Genomic DNA, 23,826 nt, shown 5'->3' with positions numbered 1-23,826 from the left:
TACAAAATAAATCCCAGTGATGAAATATTTGTGCCAACACTTTTTTCTTTTTTAACCCCTTGGGGACGGGTGATTCAGAAAAGCATTCGTACAAAATCAGAATCAAGTTGTAATTAAATAAAAAACGGCAACTTAAAAATGTAGTCGTTGCTAATTTGACAGACTTACTTTGCTTTTACTTTAATTATTGTTAGTTTAATCATATATATAATCAATGTTAATTCAAAGTATAACTAAATAGTTTTATTTTGAACAAAGTAATGGTGAATTAAATAAATCAAACAATTATAACTCCTCCCACAAATAAACTGCTAAAGAAATACTTTGATTACCAGTTTTATCTTTTTACCCTGATTGATACGTTTTTATGCTGGCACGTATTTGTGACAGTCGGGGCGAAAGGGTTAAAAAAGAAGAAAAGAAAAAGAAGGCAACGTTTACTCTACGTAAATCCTATGTAAGGAGCTCTTTGCAAAAAAATATTTTTTTTCAGCAACAAATGTCCTTGGAAGTTTTTAAATGGCAAAACTATTGGCACAATTTGCAAGATCATGTTTGAAGCTTTTAGAAATGGTGCCTTTTTTACAAATGCAAAATTTGCATCGAACGAAATGAAGAGAGGAAACTAATAACTTCTTTCTAGTTTTAATATCAGGCAATTTCGAAACCATTCTATAGGATTGCATACCTGCCAACTCTTCCGGATTTTCCGGAAGATTTTATTTTCATATTTAAAGTGGTAGCAAAACTCAGGTTATTCCAATTAACTTTTTGAATTATAATGATAATTATAAATGAGTTTGACCACCACTACATATAAATAATTACAATAAATATATCAAAGCATAATAATTTATGCGCAAGCGAATTTCAACAGGATCAAAACATAAATATATTTTTGATTCTGATTGTTTTTCTTTTATTGTTTTACAACCACTCTGAAAATCCATTTTCGGAGAGTGTGAAAGTTGGCAGGTATGGTGATTGCAACATTCCTATCAGAATGCTTTCTTTAATTATAGTGCTACTGAAAAAAGGAAAGAAGCTTTTAACTTCATAAGCTCATTTTGGTCGAGGCAAATTTTGCATGGGTAAAAAGCTTCATACATAATCTTTCAAATTGGGCCAGCAGTTTTGCCGTGTAAATCTTTCAAAAGTATTTGCCTTTAAAAGAAAGATTGTGTACATTAAGTTAAAATAGAAGTACCACTGGAAGATTTTCCCCATTCTTGTTCAACCCCTGTATGCATAAATAGTAAACTTCTGTCTATGTCCTTTTAAACTTTTACCTATTTATGCGTCTGATATCCCTATTTAGACAAGTGTGTCGCTGTTTTTGTTACGTACTTTTCTATGATGAATACAATAAAGGGAAAATTGAGTTGATAAAACTAATAATTTAGTAGCAATGAAGGTTTCACGTAAAATATTATATTTAAGAAATACCATATTTTAAGAATAAAACCCTCATAACTTCGAAACTTTGTTTTCATTAATTTAATTTTTATTTTACTGAGTTAGGCATTAAAAGAATAAGCAGAACTGCCTCTATTTGTTACGTCAGACGTGTAGTTATTTATAAGTACAACGTAATACTTTTGATATATAAAATTTATATCACCATTAAACTATTTGTCGCAACTAATTAGTTTCAGGTTCATTCAATTCAGTATAAAGCTGCACATAGGAGAAAGTACCTATTATAAATATGAAAGTAATATTCATAAATATCACCTCAATAACTTCTAATATATTAATCCCACCGACTTGAGTAATCTTCGATACAATTCAGGGTTTAATATACATGAGAAACAATACCTCACTTGTCCATATAGCAATGATTTAGTTTCTCTCCTACCGTCTAAAATATGCAATATATGTATTTTTTTCCCTATATTCAACAACCCCAGTTTGTCTTTGATTAAAAAGTCTTGTAGACAAGAAATATCTACAGATATTTATTTTAAAAGTAGTATTTATAGTACACCACTAATAAATATCCCGAAACGTTTTGGATAAATGGGGCAGCTACGGTGCATGTAGTTACCATGGGAACCCTGTAACAAACTTGGCATATAGTGAGCACACGATTGAACTGAATTTTTTTAGTGATTCCTTCTGTACTCCCATTTAACTAACATTATTTATAGTGGACTCTAATTTCATTTTCCTTTCTTTTTCTTTTCATTTTATTTCTCCGATTTTAATACTGGATTCTTTACTAATACTTGATACAAAAATTTGTAAAATGTATTGAAAACCGTATTGTAGTCAATAGAAAAATCATTATTTTTTTCTCTCCATAGAATGCAAAAAGTAGTTGTTTTAATTTTTAATATTTAATTTTTTAAACAGTTAATTTATAAACAATTTATGTACAATCGCAATTATTATTTCCAATAATCCTATTGTCAAAAAGTAAAAATCTAGAAAAATCACTATTTTTTTTCTATAGAACGTAAGTTATTTCGAATATTTAATTTCTTATATAATTAATTTCTTATTTAATTTCTTATATATTTGATTCCTTATATATTTAATCAGTTAATTATTTATAAACAAATTATGTACTATTGTAATCATTATTTCTAATTATCCTCTTATCATATGCTATAAAATAATTTTTCAATGAATTTGGGTATAGTAAACCACAGTTTATAATAAACTTAATGTTAGGTCCCCAGAAAGAGCACTAAAACGTGATTCGACTGTATAGTAAGTGATGGAGATTCATATTCTTATTGTTACCATTTTTTAAAATTTTTAAAGGCCCGACAGTGTTTGATAGGAATAAATTTCGAAATTGAAAATTCATTTCCAACACTTTTTCATATTTTTGACGTGTCTTTGATTCCATTACTATTTATTTATTAAAGGATATAAGAGTAGCGGTACTAACATTCCTGATGGAAAGTTAATGGTGAATTCACTGCGCTTCTCTGCGTATGAGGCTATTTACCATTCAATCGATACGGGCATTAAAAGCTTCTATTTCCCAACCATTGTTGACCTTTCAAATGGATCTTTGTCCTGTCCATTGTCCCATGATTTTAGATCCAGCATTAGATATGAAAATCAACACACGCAACCATAAAGTGGCAATAATCATTTGCAGCACAAATAAGAAAAAAAACATGATGCAAGTATGATGATGGTTTGATTCCACTTTGGAATTATTAATACTATATTATTTGTGTTTCATATTTGGAAGTGAAAAAATATTCTTTTTCTCGCACGAGAAGAAAAAAAATTAATTATTATTTGCACGATTTCGCTCTTAATTCAGACAATATCACTAACTTAATTCAGACTAGACTTAATTCAGGCTACTGACCGCAGCGTCCTTTAACGAATTAAAAGTGGTTGGAGATTTATGTTATTTTTCATAACCTTCAGGTAAAACACGACATTTTGACTATCAGTGCAAGATAAAAATTTAATTGACTACATACTTAGTCCTTAAACAGACACATGTTATCATCACCAGCATGGTGCCATATTTCAAACACGCAAATGAAGGAACTTATCACTTTCCAAAATAAAGTTCTGAGAAAAATAACTGAAGCAAAATGGGCCATACAAAACAAAGACCTCCTTAACACATTGAATGCCACGCTCATTTTACATGGCTTGCCCGTCTGGTCAAACGGTAAATAACAACAAACTAATTTTGCAAATATTAGACACAGTTGCTAGTGTTTTAAAAGGTTTAGCATAACATGTCTGGAAAAAAAAAGTAGTGAATTATATAAGCCTACGAATTGTTTAGAAGTAGTGGTGGATCAAAATCTACTAAATTGAATTTATTAAACCAAGAATCCCAATTAATAAACTACCACTTGAATATATTTATTCGATGTACGGAGCAAGTTGGCATCTCTGTGTATATAAATAAAACTATTTTTGTGTGTTCTATATTGCATTAATTTCTTCAAGCCATTTTAATAACGATAATAATATTAAAAAAATTAAAAGCATTAAAAATTTACTCGAATTATGTGTTTCTAATAATTCCCCGGTCACCGGTGGCCCACAGGGCATTCAACGTGTTAAAAATTAAAATGTACTCATCAGATTGCTTTATTCATTAAAAAAAAAAAAAAAAGAATTGATAAAATAAGTCTTGGAAATCTCGGTAATTTATTACTTGCTATAACAAGCTAGATATGAAATTTAATACTATATTTTTTTCTCTTTATTTCGTGACACAAACAGCCCTGACATGATGTGTAATTTTTGAAATAAAGTAGAAGTTACGGCTGCACTAAGTTTGATATTTTTAATCAAAAACTTTTTACCACTTATTAACTTTTGATACCACGCTTGGGTCACTGTTTTGGTTTTGCAGTACCCCTATTAACAAAATTTAGTGGTAGGAAAATTATGACGTCATTCACCTATTTTTGGATTAAACGGGATATTTTAACTAACACGACATGTTGTTAATTAACATTTTGGCCCATTTTGCAATTTTAAACTGAAATATTTAGCTCTAAACTCGTTAACAGTGTTGTTTTTGTAATAAAATGAAGTCAAAAAAGCAAATGTTTGGTTATGTTTAAATCAAATTAAACACTTTTTCTTGTTGGTTCAAACTAAATCAATTATTGGGTTTCAATTTTTTATAAGCTGTTGGGGATAGTGGTACTAAGGCTTAATCAGATTTATAGTTCAAATTTAAAAAGCTTTGTAATTATTTAAGTGGAAAAACATATTGCCTTAGTTCAATCTTTCAAATTATTATGCTGCATAACTTAATAATTCCATTGTAAACAATGGAATTTTCACGAATTTTTCTTCGTTTTTGACGAAGCCGTTTCCTGGTAAATGCTCCGACAGAAAAATTCTTCGAAGTGACGAGATAACTAATAACTTTTTCGAGGAAACGAACTTCGACAAAATGGAGGAAATATTCTCTCCCCCCCCCCCTTCTATAAGAACTTTAAAGGGGAAATATATTCGGGTAAATCGAACATAGAACTTTTCGAAATAGAACATGGAGGTTGAAGTGTTCATGAGTATTCAATTACGGAATACACATACAACCTGAACTTTTTTTCTAAAGTTACTGATTCCGAGGAAATGCTGAAATGAAAGACTAACTGTAAAGCAATTGTAAATATAATTAACTTTTCACACTTGCGATGGCTTGGACTCATTTTCGTTTCTGTCCTGTTTAGTCTAGCTGGGCTCCTGAGGCCAATAATGGCCTCATTTTCATTTCTTTAATTTACTCTTATATAAGATTGATTTATTTGCATTTAGTGTTATTCAAAATCATATTCAATTAAATTTATAACTCCAAGAATCAATAAGAGATTTATCAGATTCATTGCCATTTTAAATATAAAAATGAAATACTACGGATAATTCGTAGTTGTTAGCAGCTATGTGCATAGATACCGAAGACTACCAACTTTGTAAGCTTTTTGGGAAAAAGTTTTCGACTGATAGCTAAGCTTATATTTTAATGTATTATTATTTATTTCATAAATTTGATTTTTAGAGTTATTTTCCGCACAACTACGTTTAAATGCATTCGAAAGATCATATGAAATGACACTTTGTTCCAGTTCTCCAGGGCTGAAAACATATATATTGTCTTCTCTTGATTTTTGAGCAGGGCCCATCCATCATGTTTATTTTGATAATTGTGGTAGGATTTTAAGGTCAGCAGTCTATGGGGTGACTGTATGCGGTATTCAAGTGCTTTGCTTGAGTAAATAATAATAATGGAAATTACAAGAAGCAGCTTGCTTTGAACTATGTGTGGCTTTAAATGTAGTTTGATGGTCAACTTGGGGAAACGCTTGATCAAGTTGTCAGTATTGTTGTTGTATTTGATGCTATGGATGGATCTGTGATTAATTATTTATTTTGATAATTGTGATATGAGGTGTCGGATGTGAAGTGAACAGCTATTGGTCTTAATTTCATATTTTTTTTTTTGTAATTTTCAAAATTGAATATCTGGTTAAAGCTCGCTGCATTGCACTTTATGGCCTTGTCAAAGAAATCTGCATTTAATTCGTAAATGAAACCCTATATGTTTTTTTTTAAATTTTTTTTTTCAAAAATTGGGCACCTGGGCCACGAAACTCCATATGTGCAGAGATGTCAACTTACTCTACTTTCCAAAAAGATGTTTTCTAGTGGTAGCGAAATTTTAGATTAAGTTTATTATTTTTCCTTTGTAGTAATTTTCCCACTACTACATATCCATACCTGCCAACAACTTCGCTCTTTGCAAAATATTTTATAGAGTGGAAGACATTTAAAAACCAAAGTTTCAGAATTTTTCGCGATTTTGCAAACTTTTGAAAAACCTCACCGCGAGAGAGCATTAACAAGTGGCGTTACATATGAACTTATATATGAACTTATATATGAAATGGCGTGGAAAATAAATTATAAAGGAAGGAAAAATGATTAAAAAATACTACATTGGTAAATACTACAATACTACTTTGTAAAAATTTGTTCTAGTAGTAGCTAAGTTTATTAAATCCATAAACTTAGCTACTACTAGAACAAATTTTTACAAAAAGAGTAGAAAGTTGGTAGCCCTGCATATCAAAAAAATCAAATTATTGCATGAAATGCTACGTTAACCCTTTAACGGGACCTTTATTTCTAGTAAAGGTAAATTAAAGTATTTTTGGAATTGAAATCGTTTTAAAAACAGTAATTGATATAAAAAATAAAAAAACTCATTTAGTTTATAAAAATGCCATTTTTTTGGTGGTAAATATATTTAACATGACCTATTAGGAGCTTACTGACTTTTATTTTTATTTATTTATAAAATAAATTCCGTAAATGCTACAAACTTCAAAAGGAATTATGTATTTTATAACTTTTACACGTTTTTTAAAAGTGACAAATGGTTACCAATTTTATTCAAACTCACTTCAAGAAAGCTGAAGTTATTGAAAAAGGGAAACCTAAATTAAAAGTGGTAAAACGTGGTGGTAAGTATACTTACCACGGCCTTCAAAAGGGTTAAAGCAGATATCTCGAGGTGACACTTATAAAGGAGTGGGTGTAATTATCCTTATTCTACAAGTTGTTATCCTTAATTATTCTTTTTATAGTTTAAATCTTTACCAGTTAAAACTTCAGCAGAAAGGGGAACAGTTTGCATCCCTGTATATATCAGGAGGGAAAAGCGCAAAAACTGGTACAAAAGGAAAATCATTATAGCACTTTTTTTTCTTCCCGGAAATTAAAATTTCTGAAACTATTAAGATTTTTTTAACAATTTTAACATATATATGAAACTGCTTCTTTCCTGAGAGAAAGTACATATTATTGAGTAGTGTGAAAAAATAGATATAATTAAAACGGTTGTTACTACCAGATCCTCTTCTTTTCCACCTCACTTTAACCCTTTTGAGGGCCGTGGTAAGTATACTTACCACCACGTTTTACCACTTTTGATTCAGGTTTCCCTTTTTCAATAACTTCAGCTTTCTTGAAGTGAGTTTGAATAAATTTGGTAACCATTTGTCACTTTTAAAAAACGTATAAAAGTTATAAAATACATAATTCCTTTCGAAGTTTGTAGCATTTAAGGAATTTATTTTATAAATAAAGAAAAATAAAAGTCAGTAAGCTCCTAATAGGTCATGTTAAGTATATTTACCACCAAAAAAATGGCATTTTTATAAACTAAATGAGTTTTTTTTTTATATCAATTACTGTTCTTAAAACAATTTCAATTCCAAAAATACTTTAATTTACCTTTACTAGAAATAAAGGGCCCGTTAAAGGGTTAACTCTTGCAATTTACCAATTGGTACCAATTAATTTTGTAAATTAATGGAATTTCATAGATGAGTAACTGTTTTTCTTAGATCTAAATAACAGCAAAATTGAAAAATTATTATTCGGAAGTGAGCCGCTTTTGGAAAAGTTTACATTTAACGCAAAGAAAAAAAAAAGGAAAAAAAGACACAGATGTTTCATGCTGAATTTCATAACCATAAATTATTAAAATGCTAAATATAATATTTTTCACTTATTTTGAGCTAAATGAATACACAAAATAATGAAAAAGTATGAAAAATATGTTTAATAAAAGTTCTCCGTCAAATTTTTTAACTTAAGCATTTGTGTATCTGACCTTATATATAACCGTTCTAATTATATATAGTAATATAGTATATATAATATTAAAATAATAAAAATAATTATATATAATAATAATTACTCTTGCTACCACTAAAAAAAATACTTTCTGGAACTCCGTATAGTTGTTGGAGTGTCTGAACTGAAGTTGAAAACACAGGAATCGGATGGACAATCTTTTGTTAAGAAACTGAATAAGACTTCTTGAAAACATTTCTTCGTTGGCAGCACAGTCCGGTGTTCATTTTTAATGGAATTAAACTTTTTGCTCCAGCTCACACGACAGCTCTGATTATTCTCTACACATCAAACCGGGAGGTTGATCTTCCTTTTCCGGCACCCCCCGGGAATGGTTCCCTTTCGACACTCCAACAACCCTCCCTTCCCACCCATCGGCAAACATGGAAACGGGAAAAGCTCAAACATTTCCAGTTTTCTGGATATCAAGATTCAGCCTCCAGAGATTGTACAAGAGTGGCTTGATGTGAAGGGATGGGTGGGAGAGATTCCACTGAATGGAATAAAAAAGGCACTCTTGGCGACATTCTCTGCTCCAGTTGTTCCATGGTGGTCGTTGGAACAACCCATGGTTAGATGGTCAAAGGGAGCCGATAGGTGGGCAGTATTGTCTAGACCTTTTGTCTGGAACACTTTTGATCATTCATCAGTTAGAAGTGGTTTGTTTTTTTGTAACATTTGAGATTCACACTCTTATAACACACTTGAAAGACTGAATCATCAGCGAGAAAGACATCAAAAGTTTTGTGGTGAAGCTTAGAAAATTTTATTTTTCTTTTTAATTCTTCTTAGTTGCCGAATTTATTCAGGAAATAAATTTCCGAGTTTAGGACATTTATTTCGGGATTTTTGAGCTCAACTCAAAATATAAAACAGGTGCCGTGTCATTAAAGATAAAATAAGCTAAAAGTTAAGAAAAAAGATATTCAATGCAGTTAAACCATTGTAAGTTGGCCACTAACAATGCATTGCTTTAGTGGTCAACTGAGACAGAAGGTCAACATATAGAAAGGGTATAAGCCATTGTTTTTTAATATCGTGTTATTCTATATACGTTATTATTATAACCATATGATCAGAACCGTTGTGGCTCAGGGGATAGAGTGATCGCTTCCCAATGAGGTGCCCCAGGTTCGAATCTCAGGGGTGGCTGGTCGGTACGAAGTCTGTACCCGACTCGCACTCGTAAAATATCCTTCGTGATAGATGGATCATGGGTTAGAGTCCCCTTGCCGTCAGACTAACCTTAGGAGGTTTTCGTAATTTTCCTCTCCATATAGCATAAATGTGGTTTAATTCCATGAAAAATTCCTCCACGAAGACGAAATACTCCCAATACTTGATCCAGAAGCTCCCTGGTCTTCTGGGTTGAGCTTAAAATTACAAGACTACAGAGTTTATCGTTAATAGTCGTTAACTCAAAATCAGGTCTGCTGTTCAACGGCGGTTATAATAAGGGGTTTAGGTTAGCTTTAATAATATTTTACCGATTCAGTGAAATTTTAAGGCACAGAATAAAAGCATAGGAAATTTGCTGGATTTTTTTTCTTGTCGGTTAACTTATGGGTTCAGAAGAACATTCAATAATACCTCTTAACACATTTCGCTTATTACAGTGGTCAACTTACAACATAGACAGGTGGTTAGGTTGCATAGATTTCGGTCTCATTTAATGCATAGGATGAATTCGTTTTTTGGTAAAAGAGACTAACTTAGGTGTTCAAGACTGGTTTACTCTACTCTTTAAGTGGTGAAAAAATAAAACATAAACAGCTTCTATTCTTCTGAATGGTTTTTAAAAAATTTCTTGTTAAGCTTTAATCTATGGTTGTAATTTATTGTGAGTTTCAATCTATTAATAATTTATCAGGAAAATAAAAATAAATAGCTGGCGCTAAAATTGATGCGATCCCGAATTTAATTTTGGAGGACGGGGAAAGGACCGTACGTATTTTTATCGACTTCAGACGTCCATATAAAAAAATAAATTGTAATGGTTGTCTTTTTAAAGGAGTGAATCTGTGAGAATCTGAAAGGTGGGAATTTTGTTTGACTACAATGACTTATCAACAGTTATTACACATTAATTAGCATAAAAAGTCTCTGACAAGTATGATTAAAAAATTGCTACAATTCTAAAGTTTTATTAGGAACTATCCAACTCCAACAATAGCCACTTTTTCCCGATTTAAAATCAAATCCTCTATGAACTTTGCAATTCTCTAGTTGGGGTACTCACGAATATTTAACTCAACCGAAATCAAATTCCTATTTGTTTCGCTACCAAATTCCTCTCGCCAGTTGTCTAGAGTACTATCGGTGACTATGGTTACGGGGCTTAACTATTTCAAGTGTGAGAGAAACATTTGGGATAAAATTCAACTTAAACTCCAGTATTGCCGTCGGATCATTCCTAAGAATTAATCCCATCATTATATCTCATAACTGTAGTTTCAGTGTCACCCTTAAAAGGTATCTTCTATTGCAATTAGAATTTTAAGTTGAATTTTTTTCGTACTATTTCCTCGAAAAGTTATTGTTTTTAACAAACATTTGATAATATAGTGCTATACGACAGTACTACACTGTTCATTAAAGATTAAAAATAGAGAGATAGCTTTAGGAAGAATTAGACGAATGCTTGATGACTTTGAGAAATTCTATAAAGTTTAATTCTCGGAAGTTTAAAACAATAAAATAAGGAGATTTGTGGTTTTGAGTAAGTAATTTTAAACTGCAGTTGTTTTTAAAATTCTTAAAACTTAATTCTATTGCAGTTTAAACTTGTGCAAACAGATATGAATGAAATATTCTAACTTAAATTGTAAAAAAATATATATACTCAAAAATCTAAAAACAAACAAATGTATAATACTTTAAAAATAGCTAAATTCAGAATTGTATTAGCTTACTTTTAACTGAATAAAAACGAAGAGAGAATCTAAAATAGTCTCGCACAATTTATAAGAAAATGTCAGCTTGCTGCGCTTTCGCAGAAAATTATTACTAGTGGCTGTAAAAATCATTTTTCAATGTATGATTCTTAATTAATTTGATCAAAATCGTTATTCCGCTTTACCACTGGTAAATAACTCAAGCGAAAATATAAAATGCTACTATAATCTAGATACATCGTGGTAAAGTCTTCGAGAGTTATAAAAATTTATAAAACAGAAATATGTTTAAAGGAAATATAAAAGCGTTTTTGTTAATATTTAAATACATAATCGTAATGCATTTAAAAATTGTATGGAATTTTCAAAAACATTTTAAATTTCTTCATAAAATTAGTTGACAAAGTTACATTTTATTAAAACAATTTGCAAAACTTATCAAAATATTACATGGAAAAATGAGTTGTTTCTTTTAGAACAAGCCCAGAGTATTGGAAATTATTTCATAACACATAACTTTCGTATCAAGTCTCTCGTCAAAATATCTGTATACTAATATTAATAAATTTTTTCACAACTATTATAAAAATATTTCGTTTATTTTCAGATTTGTTGGAGCACTTATGATTTCTAACGCAACCACCAATACACCAAATATTTAAGATGGCTGCCTCTCCACCTACTTTAATTCAACCCCCGTCTCCTTCAAGCAACGACGAAAGTCCCGTGCCATCAGAAGAGCCCAGCAAGATGACGCGAGAGAAAGAAAAGCAATCCCTGGCATTCTCCATCGCCAAGATAATGGAGCCAGGACCAAAGAAAAAATCAAACTCTCCCGATAAAGGAATCACACCACTGCTCAACGTGATGTTTGAAGATTTCAACAAAAGGATGTCTCTCATGAATCCACTCATGGTGAATCCCCTTCTAGCCTTCCCGCCGAATAGAGGTGTCGATGACGTGGATCCAATGGGCATGAACTACATATCAAGTCAACAAAGATATCCTCCGATGAACATGGACGCCATGTATGAGCTGGCACTCAAACGTCTCATGGAGAACTCTGGAATGCAAGATTTGAGGTGTCAGCTCAACAGCACTTGCTCATCCTCTCGTTTCCTCAATCAAAGATCTCAAGACCTCCTCAGGCACTACAGTTTCATGTACGCATCCTTACCACCACAGCAACTGATCAGAAACAATGGTGATTTACCGTGGGAAGAGGTACCACCAGCTCCCAATGTGCATAGTATGGATGCAGCTTCCATCCACAAGGTGATTCGTCCTCAACCAGTTTTTGCCACCACATCCACTGGCGGATCTCGCCAAGTGGAGGACACTAGTGACTCAGACGCTTTGTGCCAACCCCTTCCCAGCAGTAATCCGAACTCTAGATTTCCTGGGGAAGTTAAGATATCTTCAGAATCGTCTGGGGAATCAAGTAGTCCTGCAAGGCAAAAAAGAAATCACAACAAGCAAAAAACTTTCACTTGTCCCGAGTGTGGGAAAGTGTTTAATGCCCACTACAACCTCACTCGTCACATGCCTGTTCATACCGGTGCTCGCCCGTTTGTTTGCAAAGTTTGTGGTAAAGGTTTCCGACAGGCCAGCACACTCTGCAGGCATAAAATAATCCACACACAAGAAAAACCACACAAGTGTCATACATGTGGAAAAGCGTTCAACCGCAGTTCGACATTGAACACTCACATACGAATACACGCCGGATACAAACCGTGGGTTTGCGAGTATTGTGGTAAAGGTTTCCACCAAAAGGGCAACTACAAGAACCACAAACTAACTCATAGTGGTGAAAAGGCTTATAAATGCTCGGTGTGTAACAAAGCTTTTCACCAAATTTACAATCTAACTTTCCATATGCATACGCATAATGATAAAAAACCATATACGTGCAAAGTGTGCGGTAAAGGCTTCTGTCGGAACTTTGACTTAAAAAAACACATGCGTAAATTACATGACGGTGGCCTCGCGTCGTCCAGTGTCAGTCATAGTCATGAAAACAGCTCAGGACAGGCTGTTGCAGTGAGTTTAATGAACCCATTCTTTGTGTCTCCGAACTCAAATGCTTATATGGAAGCGCCACCAAGAATAGTTTTGTAGTAGTAATTGTATATATAGGAAGAGGAATTTTGTATTCTACGCTTGTATAATAGGAACTCAGATGTTATGTTAATATATTAAAAATCTTAGTCAATTTCCAGCAGAAATTTGAATCGCGAGGACAAAAAAGAGTTAGTGATATAAATTGTTGGTTCTTTTAGTACCATAGAAACATTTAAATCCCATACATTGGAAATATTTAATTATGTACTGGCAATAGGGCTTTCTTAGTGAAATAAATATTCTACAGCTCTTTTACTTATTTATTTTATTTTTATTTAGTATTTCTTGATGTATATTGTTTAGGTTTAGAGTGAAATCATTTTTAATTTTAAATTAGGGGCTTCGCATGCTAGGCTTCAAAAATCACTTCGCAGTTTGTTTCTTTGTAATTATTACTTTTCAACACGCAAAAGACTTTTTATTTAAGAGAATTAAAAAAAAATTCAATTACATAAATCGCTTATAAAATATTTATATAAATTAAAAATCTCATGTTATATTTTCAAGCAGGCATGTCAACTACCACACTAGTGGTAAAATATTTCATAAAATAGTAGACATTTAATTACCAAATCTTTCAGATTTTTTGGCAATTTTGCCAGCATTTTAAAATCTTCACCACGAGATAACTAGAACAAAGAGACGTTGCATATGAATTTTTAAATCATTTTATAGTGGTGTGGAGAATTAGTTTAAATGAATAAACAATAACATATTAAAAACTTTAATTTTATTGACCTCACTTTAAGAACCTAAAGCACTTTTCTGCGGAATTACCACTTTTTTAACCGATCATGAAACTTGGTACCCGGAAAAGGGAAAAAACTGGTAGTAAAACTATTTTTACATCTAGCTTGTTTCCTGGAGAAATAAAAAACTAAAGCCTACCAATATTTATTAAATTTAATATCAAGATAGTTTTCTTAAATGGAAAATGACTTTCCGTGAGATTTGATAATCACGGACATTTATTTCAAGCGTGAACAACCTAGAAATGAATTAGTTATACTACCAGTTAACAGTCCTGACTCAATTCCCGCTGATATTAAGTTTGAGCAGAACTTTTAAATGATGTCATATCATTTTGAAGAAGTGGTTGGGAATTAGCTCTGAAGCTTAATTGATAGTTTCTAATGTGACTACTACTTTAGCTTTAAAAAAGTAGCGCAAAGACATAATTTTGGGTCTGAGTCTATATGCATGTACAGAAACATAGCTGCCATTGACTACGACACAACAATTGACTTTAAAAATGTTTTGCAGAAATGATTTTAACTTTGCAAACAACTTATATTTTTTGTAAAAACTTAAAAAGTCATGACAACATGATTATCAATGAGTTATCAACCATGACAGATCCTTTTCAGGTAGGTATTAATTATGCATATGCTGTGGCGGTATAAATAATTTTAAAGCAAATTTTCGTACAAATTTTTTCACGAATTAAATGTTAAAGTATGAATTTTGCTGTCACGTTAAACACTTGAGAAAAATCTGCTGCCCGAAGCAAGCGAAGTTGGTATGTATGAGGATATCATGATGCAATATGAACTATTTTGTTTAAGTAACAATGGGATTTATATAAAATTCTGAGAATATTTTAGAAAATAGATTGTAGAAAGACCATAATGAAAACAAATATGAGTTCGAGAGACGAAGAACCATCATAAGTTTCTAGACATGAAATATAAAATAATATGAAAGCAATAAATAATAAACATAAGTAAACAAATTCAAGAGACAGATGATAATTTCGGTTCTTTTAGAAACATCCTCAGTGCTGAGGCACAGAAAGTAAAATAATGTAAACATTAAATATTAAGCATAAGTCTACGAATTTGTGACACAGATAATTAATACTGTAATTTTAGTAAATAACATCACCAGTGCCGAGACGTGGAATGTAAAATAATAAAGAAATATACAAATAAAAATGTGTACACTTTACTAATTAAAAATCTTGGAACCATTATTAAAATAAATAATAAAAATATCAAATAATTATCAAATATAATTAAGAATTTTTTTTTTTGGAATTATCTTTGAGTGTCGGTTTCACTTTCGACCGAAGGGGCACAAGTTTTCGAGAGCTTTAACTACGTTGGGACCATACTTTTCAGATAGCGGCTACAGCCATGTTGTGATAGTCAATAGTTCCAATACGTCACCATTTTTTTTTTTTTTTTTTTTTTTTGCATTCTATTATAAGTCCTGAAACACAGAATTAGCAAAATGCGGAACACTTCTGTTTTCGTTTATATTTTTATAATTAACACCATCTTCGGCATGCTCTATTCAAAGTTGGTTAATAATTTGTTCATGTGTATTCTTTAAAAACGTTGGCGAAAATTGAAAAAATTCTCGAATTTAATTAAAAAATTTTTTACACCATAGAAAGCTAAAATATTCAATTTCAAATAAAAAATGACAAAACTAAAAGAGAAAAAAAAAATGCCAGTAACTGTACGGGTAGTTCAGACCAATACATGATGATCCTTTCTCTTGTATAGAGTGAATGGTTTCGTTTTCTTCTGTTTATTCTTTTTTTATACCCTTTAATCATTTTCCCTATTCTATTTGAACTTTCCAATTTAGGCTTTTCATTGGTAGATGGGGAGAAGTAATGAGGGGGCGGATAACACTCATTTCCAAAGAATCGTGACAAATTGACAGACTTGAATGAGATAAGGGGGGGATGAGGTTGTTTTTTCAGTGATCTGGGGGTGCTGATAATCCGTTTTCTAGATTCAATTGTTTCCGTTTGTCATTAGGTTATCCCCACTTTCCTATCTCAATGATTCTTGAAACAATCTTTTACCACCCCCTTCCCCCCATATGATGTGACTGCTGAAGCAAACTCAAAATTTAAAAGAAATTTGTAAATTATGATTGATCATTGTCTTTTGAATAATTGTGAAATTCATAAATGTAAAAAAAAAAAAAAAAAAAAAAAAAAAAAAAATATGTTAATATTAGAAAAAGTTTTAGTATACATTGGCTTATACGTATATATATATATATATATATATATATATATATATATATATATATACAGGGTGTTCCAAAATTAAAATTATCTTTACATCACCTGGCTTGAAATTGATTAGAGACTGGAAGTGCTTAGGGCCACCAATGGTGCGCATGTTGAAGCGTACTAAACAAAACTTTATTAGTTGCAGTAATACGTGCAAAAGACAGAATTTAAATATCTTGTTTATTTTCGAAGTTGTAAAGAGAATTTTGGAACACCCTGTATATATATATATATATATATATATATATATATATATATATATACATATATATATATATATATATATATATATATATATATATATATATATATATATATATATATATATATATATATATATATATATATATATATATATATATATATATATATATATATATATATATATATATATATATATATATAGTTTAAATTAAATATTGTCAAATTTAGTCTAAAAATGAGTACTTTAATGCTTTTTCCTTTTTTAAATCATTTATTGAATCAAAATAAAGTGTTGCATTTTCGTAGCTAATGCGAAATGGATCGATACAAAACTCTTAACTTGAACAAGAAGTCTTCCAAAAGAGGCTTCTTTTTTTTTCCTTCTTAAATTTAGATTGCCCTAATCATACGTATTATCAATTTAATTAAATGTAAATGTCAAGCGCTCTATTTTTCTCTTTCAATAACCCTTTGATGTAGAAATTTATTAAACATACTTTTCATGCTTTTTTCATTATTTTATATTAGTTTAGGCTAAAATAAGTGAAAAATATTATATTTATCATTTTAATAATTTATAGTTGCAAAATACAGCATGAAACACCGGTGTCTTTTGCTGTTTTAAAGATAAAATCTTCCAAACATGACTCACTTTCAAACTATAATTTTTTAAATCTGCAGTTATTAAATCCAAGAGAAACAATTTTTCCTCATTGAAATTTCCTTAATTTACAAAATCAATTATTCAGGAATATTTAACCCTTTCGCGTTGAAAGTCACAAATACGTGCCAGCATAAAACCGTATCAATCAGGGTAAAAATATAAAACTGGTAATCAGAGTATTTCTTTAGCAGTTTATTTGTGGGCGGAGTTATAATTGTTTGACTTCTTTAATTCACCATTACTTGGTTCAAAATAAAACTATTCAGTTATACTTTGAATTAGCATTGATTATATATATGATTAAACTAACAACAATTAAAGTAAAAGCATAGTAAATCCGTCAAATTAGCAACGACTATATTTAAGTTACCGTTTTTTATTTAATTACAACTTGATTCCGATTTTTTACGAATGCTTTTTTGAATCACCCATCCTCAAGGAGTTAAATAATAAATAAAATTAAAAAAAAATTTTAAAAATCGAACTTTTTTTTAGCACAAATATAATTCCGATAATCAGACAGATTTTTCTTTCTGGTAACTATTAGACTGTTTTTCATAATTAAAAAATACCAGAATATATTTTTGATTATAATTAGTGCGCCAGAAAAAAAATATAAAAAAAGGGGGACTAGTGTCCCCTCTGAGTTAAAAAGTTAAGTATTTTTCTAACATTACCATAAATACAGTAACGTAATTTCATACTAAATATAGTCAACAATCCGTACGTTTTAATTGTCCACAATTATTAAAGTTATAGAGAAATTCGGCTAGTTTTATCGGATTTTCTAGAAGAGTTTAATTTTATATTTAAAACGTTTGCAAAATTTATGTTCCTGTACTTAATTATTACCTTATAAATTTAATTTAAAATAATTTTGATAACCACTACATAAAAAAGAATGAACTTGTTGCTGCTTCTAATGCCATTGATAATACCAGCGAGCCTGCTTGGTAAAACCAAGCGAATTTAAGGTAGAGGGCTTGTATTTCAGTAGAGCTATCTATGGCCAAGAATACGTCTTCAGCCACAAACACGCGTCACAGCCAGTTTAATAGGGCGGACCTATTCATGTATCCATTCATTCAACCACATATCGTAATTTTGACCTGAACCAGAAATCGATCATTCTCCAATTCAGTACCCACAGAGATATTTATTGAATATATAGATTAAATATCATAGTAGCATCCAATGATGTGCTTAAGCTCTAGTGTAATATAGAAATATTTCTGCCTTATACCTACAAACTCCTCAGAATTTTCCAGAAGATTTCATTTTTTTATTTAATGTAGTAGCAAAATATTTACATTCATGCTTAATTTCTGTTTTAACAAATTTAATTAAATATACTTTTATCTACCACTGCGTTTAAATCTTTGAAACATACGCATGAAGGTGAATTAAGCATTTGCCTATAATATCGCTTCAATCATTTTTTCACGACAGCTGGGGAAAAGTTTTTTTGGAAGTTAGCAGCTACGCTGACTGTAACTGTGAATTGGGAGACCCATTACGCAGTAAAAAATTTCGAAAACCAATTTTGACTCGACAAAGATGTTTCCGAAAATTTCAGAGAACATCAATTTAATATCATATTTCCCATCAATTGAGAAACATTTCTATTTATTTTTAGAAGTAGGAAACTGAATCGAATGTACACCGATTCAGTTTCAGACAGTAGCTTAGATACCCACGACTACAACTATTAAATTCCAATTCCCTAGTATATAAAACGTGTTAACTCTTTCTCATCGCACAGTAGGCCAGCATCCAAGATTTCGTGGCCAAAATTAGTACTTAGATAAAAATTTGTTTCAAAATTTGGGGGTTTTTATGTGCAGATAAATTGAATTCATAGTTGAAATTTTGAAATACCCTAAAAATACCCCCCCCCTCCCCCAAAATGGCAGCTGAAATATGGCGAGCAAAAATAAAAAAAATAATATAGTACATTTAAATAATTAAATATAGCAATGAAAATATAATAATTTTCGTAATTTTATATTAAAAATGAATGAAATTTTATATAAAATTGAAATGGAGCAAATTATATTTCCGAAGTAATATTACAAAATAACGCGAATTAATTACAAAATAACGCGAAAACATGAAAAAAAAACATAATTTTTGTTTTTCGGTATATTTTAGTCCACCTCTGCAATACTGGCAAAATGGGGCAGGTTTTTTCGAAAGAAGAAACATCAAAGAAGGCAACAAAAAAAGTTTAGCTAATTACCTCGTGCAACTTTTTGGAACTAAGTTTCGAAAGTCATTCAAACATTGTAAAATGTCAAATGATAAGATATAAACTATAAGTTTGTCACGAGTATTAACTAATCCAACAAACTGAAAAATTGTACTATAATTTCAGACTAATTACTCTGATAAAAATGTAACAGTAAGGTGAAATTCTTTTATATATTTCTGAAATAAAAATTTTAAATTTAAATTTATAAAAAAAATTTTTGACATATTTTTCATTACATTGTACTCTCGTCGGTCCAAAAAGTAAATTATAATGTTTGGAATGATTATGAATACTTAATTTAGGCTATATTAAAACTGCCTACATATATTTTAGTTGAAAATTTAATTTTTGACTTTTGACCAAAGATCAATATCTGATCAATATTTTGACTAAAGATCAAAAATCTGGCCCACAGTGCATCGTCGGGTATACATTTAAATGGAAAATGGTTGACATCGAAGATAATCTACTCCTCACCGGAAGTACTTAAAATAATATGAAAAGTATAGCAAATGAATAAAAATAAATAAAGTAAATAAAGTTTCGAAATTGTAAGAAAGGATTCATAATATTTCTAAGCAACTGCGAAATGTTGTTGAATATTGCAGAAAGAGATTTCCCAAATATTCAGAAACGTTTTAAAAAACTACATGCACCGTGGCTGTCCCATATATGCAGAAAGTTTCATGATTTTTTTACACTGTACTACATACCTGCCAACTGTTCCGGATTTTCCGGAAGATTTTATTTTCATATTTAAAGTGGTAGCAATACTCAGGTTATTCCAATTAACTTTTTGAATTGAAATGATAATTATAAATGAGTTTGACCACCACTACATATAAATAATTACAATAAATATATCAAAGCATAATTATTCATACGCAAGCGAATTTCAACGGGATCAAAATATAAATATATTTTTGAGTCAGATTGTTTTTAGTTTATTGTTTTGCAACCACTCTGAAAATCCATTCTCGGAAAGTGTGAAAGTTGGCAGGTATGGTGTACTACCACTTGTTAAAATCAAACTCAGAGAAATTAAAAGATGACCGGTATGAAATAATAATTAAGGTCATCAAGAGTGTTTAATTACATCATCATTAAGTGCCCGCATGTTAGGTCATTTACATCAGCATGCCTGCTAACATTTATTAATGAAAAGGGATTTTCACAAGTGACATACCTTCAAACATTTGAGATTTTTGTGAGCTATTTTTTCGATTTGTAAAGAATTTAAACAGGCATTTTGAAAACAAGTTGAACCTTTACATAAATTGATGTCAGTAAAGTAGAATATGACCATTCACCTAATTGACTAAATACATCTATTTCAAATTATTTATATTTAGTTGTCAAACCAAATGCTTTTAATTCTAAATTATTAAATATTAATTACCTCTGGAAATACGTTAGCTACCACTAGAGAAATTATTTCGTAAAACTACGGAAATTCTTTAGTTGTTGGTTATAGTTATGGCAATTAGAATACACACGCACAGGGTGGCCACAACCGGGAAATATTAAAAAAGTGGTAGAGAAAGATTGAAAAAAAATTATTTTTGCAAATTCCGACCTGCCAAAACATATTTTATTTTATTTTATAATTGCTGTTGAACGGTCGACACATTTCTGAGCTTACGACTATCAAATGTTAAACTCCGTAGGCTTGTAACTTTGAACTTAACCCTGAAGACAAGAGAACTCCTGGATCAAGCATCTGCAGGAATGCCATTGGGGACTAAAATTGTATGAAGCGGTAAAAGCGCCATTCTTTATTTTTTTTATTTATTTATTACATTTATTTAATTATTCAATAGTAACTACCACCACGATATACACTATACATTTTTTATATTTAAAGCGAAAAGACTTTTTGCAATCACCTTTCATAGCAAACCGAAAGAAATATGCTAGGAAAAGATGCTAAGTTTAAATGTCCATACCCTCCAACTTATGAAGATTTTGAAAATAATTCTTTCTAGTGGTAGCGAACCAAAGTAGAAATTTTTAAAGCAAATGGATCTCTCATAAAACTTTCATCAGAACTTAAGAATCTAGCCATATGGCCTGCACTTTTATAAGTAATAGTGGACAAGTTACGCTAAAATAATTATTTTTTTTTTTTTAAATATTAAGACATTAATTTTGCTACCGTCTGAAAAGAAGATTTCTGAAACCACGGAAATTCCGTAGCAGTTGGAGGGTATGTAAACCCGATTTTGTATTGCACGGAAAAGAAAACTCCAAGAATCTATCACAATTTGCCCCATAAAAAAGTGATGCCAACTCATGATTAATTTACCCCTGCGGATAATCTACGCCTGTTCTGTGGTTGGTGCTATCCCTGAGCAGAATTCGAATCAATCAGCCATCACTGGGATTCGAATCCAGAACACCTCACTGAGAGGCAAAGATATATTTGTAAATTACTGGAAATGTATTTAGATGGAAAAAAAATGGGCAATTGAATTCCGATGGTGGAAAAACGCTAGGCACACAAATTTCCACTTGCCTCATAAAATGTTTTTGACCACTTTTTAAATTTTTTTCCGATTGTGACCACACAGATGCAAAAATATTTTTTATTTTATTTTGCAAGAGCTTAAATCAAAAATCGTTAGTTTAATAGGCATTTGTGCATTAATGTTTAGTTTATTTATATGAAGTAGGGATCTATTAGCCATTTCTGACCCAAGTTGCATGTTAAAAGAGCATCTACAGTCCTTTGAAAGTTCAAAAAGTCGGATTTATATTTTAATTACATAGTTACAGATTCTTTTTAATAGCTTTCAATTTAAAATTAAAAATTATATGTTCGAGATTTCAAAGCCAGATATATTTTTGGAAGGACATGAATATATTTATTTGGAAAAATATTTGGTGAACACAAACTTATTAAAATACATTTTTATTTTTTTAATTTTACAACCACTTTTTAAATTTTATTGGGATTGTACGAACCCCTCATTAGTACACTTCAAATGCAGAGGGCCCTCAACACAACTTAAAAAAACTAAAGAGCGATGACTAACTTTTCTCAAGATTGCTTAAAATTTCCTTATCAAAATGAAAAAAAAAAAAAAAATGAAAAAAAAGCATATTTCAATGTGTCATAACTTTCTTCGAAATTAGTTTTAGATTAAATATTTTCTATTCAATGCACCTATATGTATTATCGGTAGTCGGTGACTTGTGTAAATCACTTGTTTGGTTAAGGCACCTGGGCCGCGCAGAAGGCCCATATCCCATACATCATGAAATATTACAGAAAAATTATAATAAAAAACAGTTTGAGCTCAGCAGTCTGTGTGGTGGCTGATAGAACTTGTTTTCATAGCATCAATAACTGATAAATATTGATTTCTTTTTCTAAATAAAGTTTATGATATTTATATTACATTTTAAAGATAATAATATTAAGTTGGAGAATTTAAAATTCGTGATCAGAAAAGAGGTGAACAATTAATTTTTATTATTAACAGTTGTTATGTTAAAATGTTTTAGCATTAGAATATCAATTATTGGATTATCAATTATCAGAATATAGAAAAATCGAATTTTAATGTATCATAATTTTCTTCTAATTTTGTTTTATAATGCATATGCTATATTCAATGCACCTATATGCATTATCGGTAGTCGGCGACCTGGGTAAATCACTTGTTGGTAAACTTGTTTTCATAGCATTAATAACCGATAAGAACTTTTTTTTTATATAAAAAGTTTATTATATTTTCATTTTAAAGATAACAATATAAAGCTGGAGAATTTAAAATTCATGATCAGAAACGAGGTGAACAATTAATTTTTATTATTAACAGTTGTTATTTTAAAATGTTTTAGCATTAGAATTTAATTAATTTAAAAGCCTTGAAATTGAATTGTCATTTGGGTGAATAAGAAATGCTCATATTTATGTTAAACGCTCAGAAAAATATATAAAGAGTTACCATTTTACTGCTAAAGCATATAAAAAGACGGGGCGTTTCTTATATCTGCGCACCAAAATGGCAATAGTCCGGCACAAAGCGTCGCAACGCCAAGTTACAGTAAAAAGCTTAACTCACAGTTAGATTGATCAATTGAAGAGTTTATAGTTTTCTTTTATTATTTTTAATTGAATTTATTTAGTTCCTTAAAATCGCTTGGTCGTTGGTTTTAGTTTATTTCTCTGAAATGCTTTTTGTTAATTCGTTAAGGACGTCGTTTGTTAATGATGACAAATAACCATTTTTCTTGTTTTTATATTTATTTCAATGTTGAATTTAATATGTATTTACATGGAGGAAATGCATCATTAATCATTTTAAACTGATGGAAGAATTAATACGGAAAAGCGTTATAGTGTATGTAATTTTTTCTTTTCTCCGTTTATAGTAGGCTTTATTGTATAAAAGAATAGAAATAGACAGGACTATATAAAAATATATAATAAATACGTTTTGGTATTATAGAATAAAAATGTAAAATGTAAGATTTGGAGTTGATTGGAAAATTTTATGTT

General features: G+C 30.4%; 1 protein-coding gene across 3 annotated transcripts in view; it reads left to right on the top strand.

Moving 5' to 3' along the window:
- Nucleotides 1–13,421, top strand: part of LOC107444919 (uncharacterized) — a 63,586-nt gene extending 50,165 nt beyond the window's left edge. For all 3 annotated transcript variants that reach the window (XM_071177349.2, XM_087157116.1, XM_016059192.4), the window contains exon 2: nucleotides 11,650–13,421. In XM_071177349.2, coding sequence (XP_071033450.1) covers nucleotides 11,706–13,163 — 1,458 coding nt within the window. In that variant the 5' untranslated portion in view covers nucleotides 11,650–11,705 and the 3' untranslated portion in view covers nucleotides 13,164–13,421. The remainder of the gene's footprint in view (nucleotides 1–11,649) is intronic.
- The last annotated feature ends 10,405 nt before the right edge of the window (nucleotides 13,422–23,826 follow it).

This window comes from Parasteatoda tepidariorum, chromosome 2 (assembly GCF_982258835.1).
Source record: "Parasteatoda tepidariorum strain Cologne lab strain chromosome 2, Ptep-v5.0, whole genome shotgun sequence".
NCBI classification, from domain to species: domain Eukaryota; kingdom Metazoa; phylum Arthropoda; class Arachnida; order Araneae; family Theridiidae; genus Parasteatoda; species Parasteatoda tepidariorum.
Note: the sequence above shows the minus strand (reverse complement) of the source record. Positions and strands in the feature narration are given on the sequence as shown.